Here is a 3,579-nt window from a genome sequence, read left to right as displayed (position 1 = left end):
GGGGCTATGTGCTCCCGGCCGTCTGCCCGTCCCCTTCGTCGCCGGCACCTGTGGGGAAGCAGTGGCCTCACCATCAGGCCCCCACCCTGGATGGAGCCCCCTCTGTCAGGGTCCCCACACCCGCCAGGGCGGGGACCCCCAGCTCACCGCCTCCGGTGGCCCCTGATGGAGCCAGAACATCCTCGTCACTGTCGTCCTCGTTGGACGGGGCCGCCCCGGGTTCGGGGGCAGGCAGCTTGGCTTCCTGCTCCTGCTCCATGCGGCTGCGCAGGGCCAGGATGCGGTGGTGCAGGGCTGCGTACAGCTGGCCTGTGTCCTTGGAACTGGCCTGGGAGAGGCGCAGGGAAGCGGTGGGCTGTAAGGCCTCGGGGTGGGGCAACTGCCGCCACATCCTCAGGCTGTGTCCGGGGAGGACACGCTCAGGGACAGTGGATGGAGGCGCCTGCTGCCCCGGGGCGCGTCCCCCAGGGCTCACACGGCTTGCGGCTGCGCTGGCACTAAGGCGCTGCAGGGCTGCTTGGTTTCTCTCCCACCCGTCTGTCCCGACCCGCGCCTGGTGTACACTGGCTGGCCTGGAGGCCGCCCTACTGGCACCCCTGGACACCAGGGCACCCCACGGAGGGGCGGTCCCGCAGTGCACCGAATGGGTGTGCCCAGCCCTCAACCAGGGTGCCATCCGGCAGTTCATTCCCCCAAGAAGTCGGCAGTAGCGCCCCACCCCTGCTACTCACTGAGATCAGGAAGACCTTCACGCCCTGGTCCTCGGTGTCCATGGCCGTGATGCGTATGCTCTTTTCGCTGGCCTTGTCGATCTGCATCTGGGCCCACAGCTTGGTGTTGAGGATCAGCCGCAAGCTGCCCTGGGTCCGCATCACTGCAACCAACAAGGCCACTCAGCCCTGGTCCCTGATCCCCCGCCCACGGCCAGCCGGGAGCGCAGATACCACCCAGAATGAAAACATCACAGCGTGAAATCCCACATCTCTCCAGGTCCGTGTGAGCCGCCTGTCTGCCGAGCTGTAGCCCCCCATGTGCCAGGCCGGCCCCGGAGCCCCGATCTCCCCCTTGGCCACGGGTGGGGGAAGAGGCCAGATCTGCTGCGTGGAGGATTCTGCCAGAACGGTGGCTCCCTCGGGGAAGGAGAGGGCTGGGGGAGGGGGGCCCAACAGGGACAACTGCCGACTGGGCACAGGCACTTTTTTTGTGGGACCCCTGATGGGCCCCACTCTCAGGCAGCCCCAGCCTCGACCCTGTGGCTTTCTGAGAAAAAAGGTTGAGGCCAACTGCTGCTCAGAGCTTCCACCAGACACAGGGTGACATGGTGAAGACAAGAGAGGATACAGACCTTCCTTCTCTGGAAGGACCAGCCCAAGGCCACCGTCGGCCTGCCTGGTCTATCAGAGCCCGTCCTCCCCGCATGTGCCCTGACCATGTGCACGTGGCGATGGCCTGCCTTCCTGCAAGCCCACCTCTCCGCGCTGCACAGAGCGGCTTGGCCAACTCAGGGCTGATGTAGGGGGGGGTGTCCCGGGCTCCAAATGACCATCCTTCCCCAAGTCCACTCCCGAGCCCTCTGCGCCCACAGGCCCACCTCTGCACGGGCTGGGGAAGGTCTGCGATAAGGATCAACCGCTGTCAGGGTGCCTGAGGTGGCCGCTTCTCCTTCCCACCGCAAGGCAACCGGCACTTTTATCATTGGAAAACAAGTTCCAAAGTCGCAAGTACTTTTATCTACCTTCCCACCACAACGAGGGGAGTCACGGAAGAGCTGGCTGCGAGAACCTCGGGATCAGGCCTGGGCCTGCAGGCCACGGGGTGTGGGCGCCAGGGGCTCTCCCATGGGGATGCGCGCTGGGATCCTGCCCTTCTGGGCCTTGGGACCATGGCACCGTTGCAGGCTCTCTCCGCACAGACCGCGCCACAGCTCACCTAGTCGGGACTGTAGCGTCCCGTCGTCGGTCGACGCCATGTCGTTGAGTCTGAGCAGCCCCCGGCCTCTTTCCACCCACGACTGTGAGGCCTTGTCAAAGACAAACAGCTTACACTGGATCTGGAATACAAGGCAGCCCTCTGGGTGAGCAGGGGCCCCGCAGGGCGGGCGACCTCCCGGCAGCTCCCATCTACCGAGTGAACTAGCAGGCAGAGGTCACCAAACCTTGGCCTGGGGTCGGGGGTCGGGTCACGTGTAGCCCCGGGCCAGTGTTTTTTTTTTTTTTATCCTGCTCTCCAATGAAGATGAAGTCTAAATTTTCAGAGAAACATTAAAAGAAATCACTAAGGTTGGGGCACCTGGGTAGCTTGGTCGGTTAAGCGTCTGACTCCTGATTTCGTCAGCTTATGATATCGTGGTCTGTGAGATGGGGCCCCGTGTTGGGCTCTGTGCTGACACCGTGGAACCTGCTTGGGATTCTCTCTCTGCCCCTCCCCCCACTCATGCTCTTTCTCTCAAAGAATAAATATAAACTAAAAAAAATCCACTAAGGAATCAAAAATAAAACCCACAATGGGGAACCACTTCGGCCCTGCTAGGGGGGTACAAGACAGGGAGCAGCGGGCACTAGGGAGGGTGGGGAGAAACCAGGAGGCTCGCACGCGGCTGGTGCGATGGAAAACGGCACGGCCGCTGTGGAAAAAGGTCCCTCCAAATGTTAAAGGCCCCACCGCACGGGCCAGGGTTCTAGAGAAATGACACGTACCTACACATGTGAGCTTGTACACACATTCACGGTAGCATGATCTGCAACAGCTAAAAAGCAGAAACTACCTAAATGTCCACCATACACACCCCTCAGGTGTGTCCACCACGCACACGCACGTCCCTCGGCCGCGAGCAGGAGTGAGACGCCCCCACCTGCCGCCCCGTGGATGGGCCCTGAACACACGACGCTCAGACATGAGAGGCCACACAGGGCGTGAGTCTGCATTGTGTGAAACGTCCAGAACAGGCTCCTCCACAGGGGAAGGGGGTCATGGGGGCCGGGGGCTGGGGGAGGGTTTGGGGGTGCTGACTACTAACATTTTTGGGGAAAAAAATGTTCTCTTTTGATAGTGGTAGCAGTTGCACAACTATGTGCACATACTAAAACCACGGAATCACATGCTCTAGAAGGGCGCATTCCACAGCACAGGTGTTCGAGCTCCATAAGGCTGCTATCGACGTAAGAAAAGTCTCCCACAGAGACTGTGCCTGGGCCTCCACAGAAAGTGTGCAGGTCTTCTGCACAGTCGCTCCTTACAAGCGTAGGCTCCGGAACAACGCTGAGTGGGCAGGAACAGCAGGGCCTCTCACAGCCCCACACGGGCGCCGGGGGCCGCTCGGTTAGCGCCTGACTGCAGCTCAGGTCACGATCTCACAGTTTGTGCGCTCGAGCCCCACGTCAGGCTCTGTGCTGACAGCTCAGAGCCTGGAACCTGCTTCGGATTCTGTGTCTCCCCCTCTCTCTCTGCCCTGCCCCTGCTCACGCTCTGTTTCTCTCAAAAGTAAACAAATGTTAACAAAAAAAATTTAAAAAAATTAAAAAAAAAAAAAAAAAAAAAAAATTAAAAAAACAACAATAAAGGGGCACCTGGGTGGCTCAG

The 3,579-nt window shown here is 60.4% G+C and overlaps 1 protein-coding gene across 7 annotated transcripts in view; it reads right to left on the bottom strand.

Moving 5' to 3' along the window:
• Positions 1-4: 4 nt before the first annotated feature.
• The window catches only part of RANBP3 (RAN binding protein 3), a 53,152-nt gene continuing 49,577 nt past the window's right edge, over positions 5-3,579 (bottom strand). For all 7 annotated transcript variants that reach the window (XM_077778316.1, XM_077778375.1, XM_077778438.1 and 4 more), the window contains 4 exons: positions 1,930-2,050; positions 732-874; positions 148-328; positions 5-48 (listed from right to left, as the gene is read on the bottom strand). In XM_077778316.1, coding sequence (XP_077634442.1) covers positions 5-48; positions 148-328; positions 732-874; positions 1,930-2,050 — 489 coding nt within the window. The remainder of the gene's footprint in view (positions 49-147; positions 329-731; positions 875-1,929; positions 2,051-3,579) is intronic.

The sequence above is a fragment of the Crocuta crocuta genome, unplaced genomic scaffold (genome assembly GCF_008692635.1).
Source record: "Crocuta crocuta isolate KB4526 unplaced genomic scaffold, BGI_CrCroc_1.0 scaffold110, whole genome shotgun sequence".
NCBI lineage: Eukaryota > Metazoa > Chordata > Mammalia > Carnivora > Hyaenidae > Crocuta > Crocuta crocuta.
This window is presented reverse-complemented; position numbering and strand designations above follow the sequence as displayed.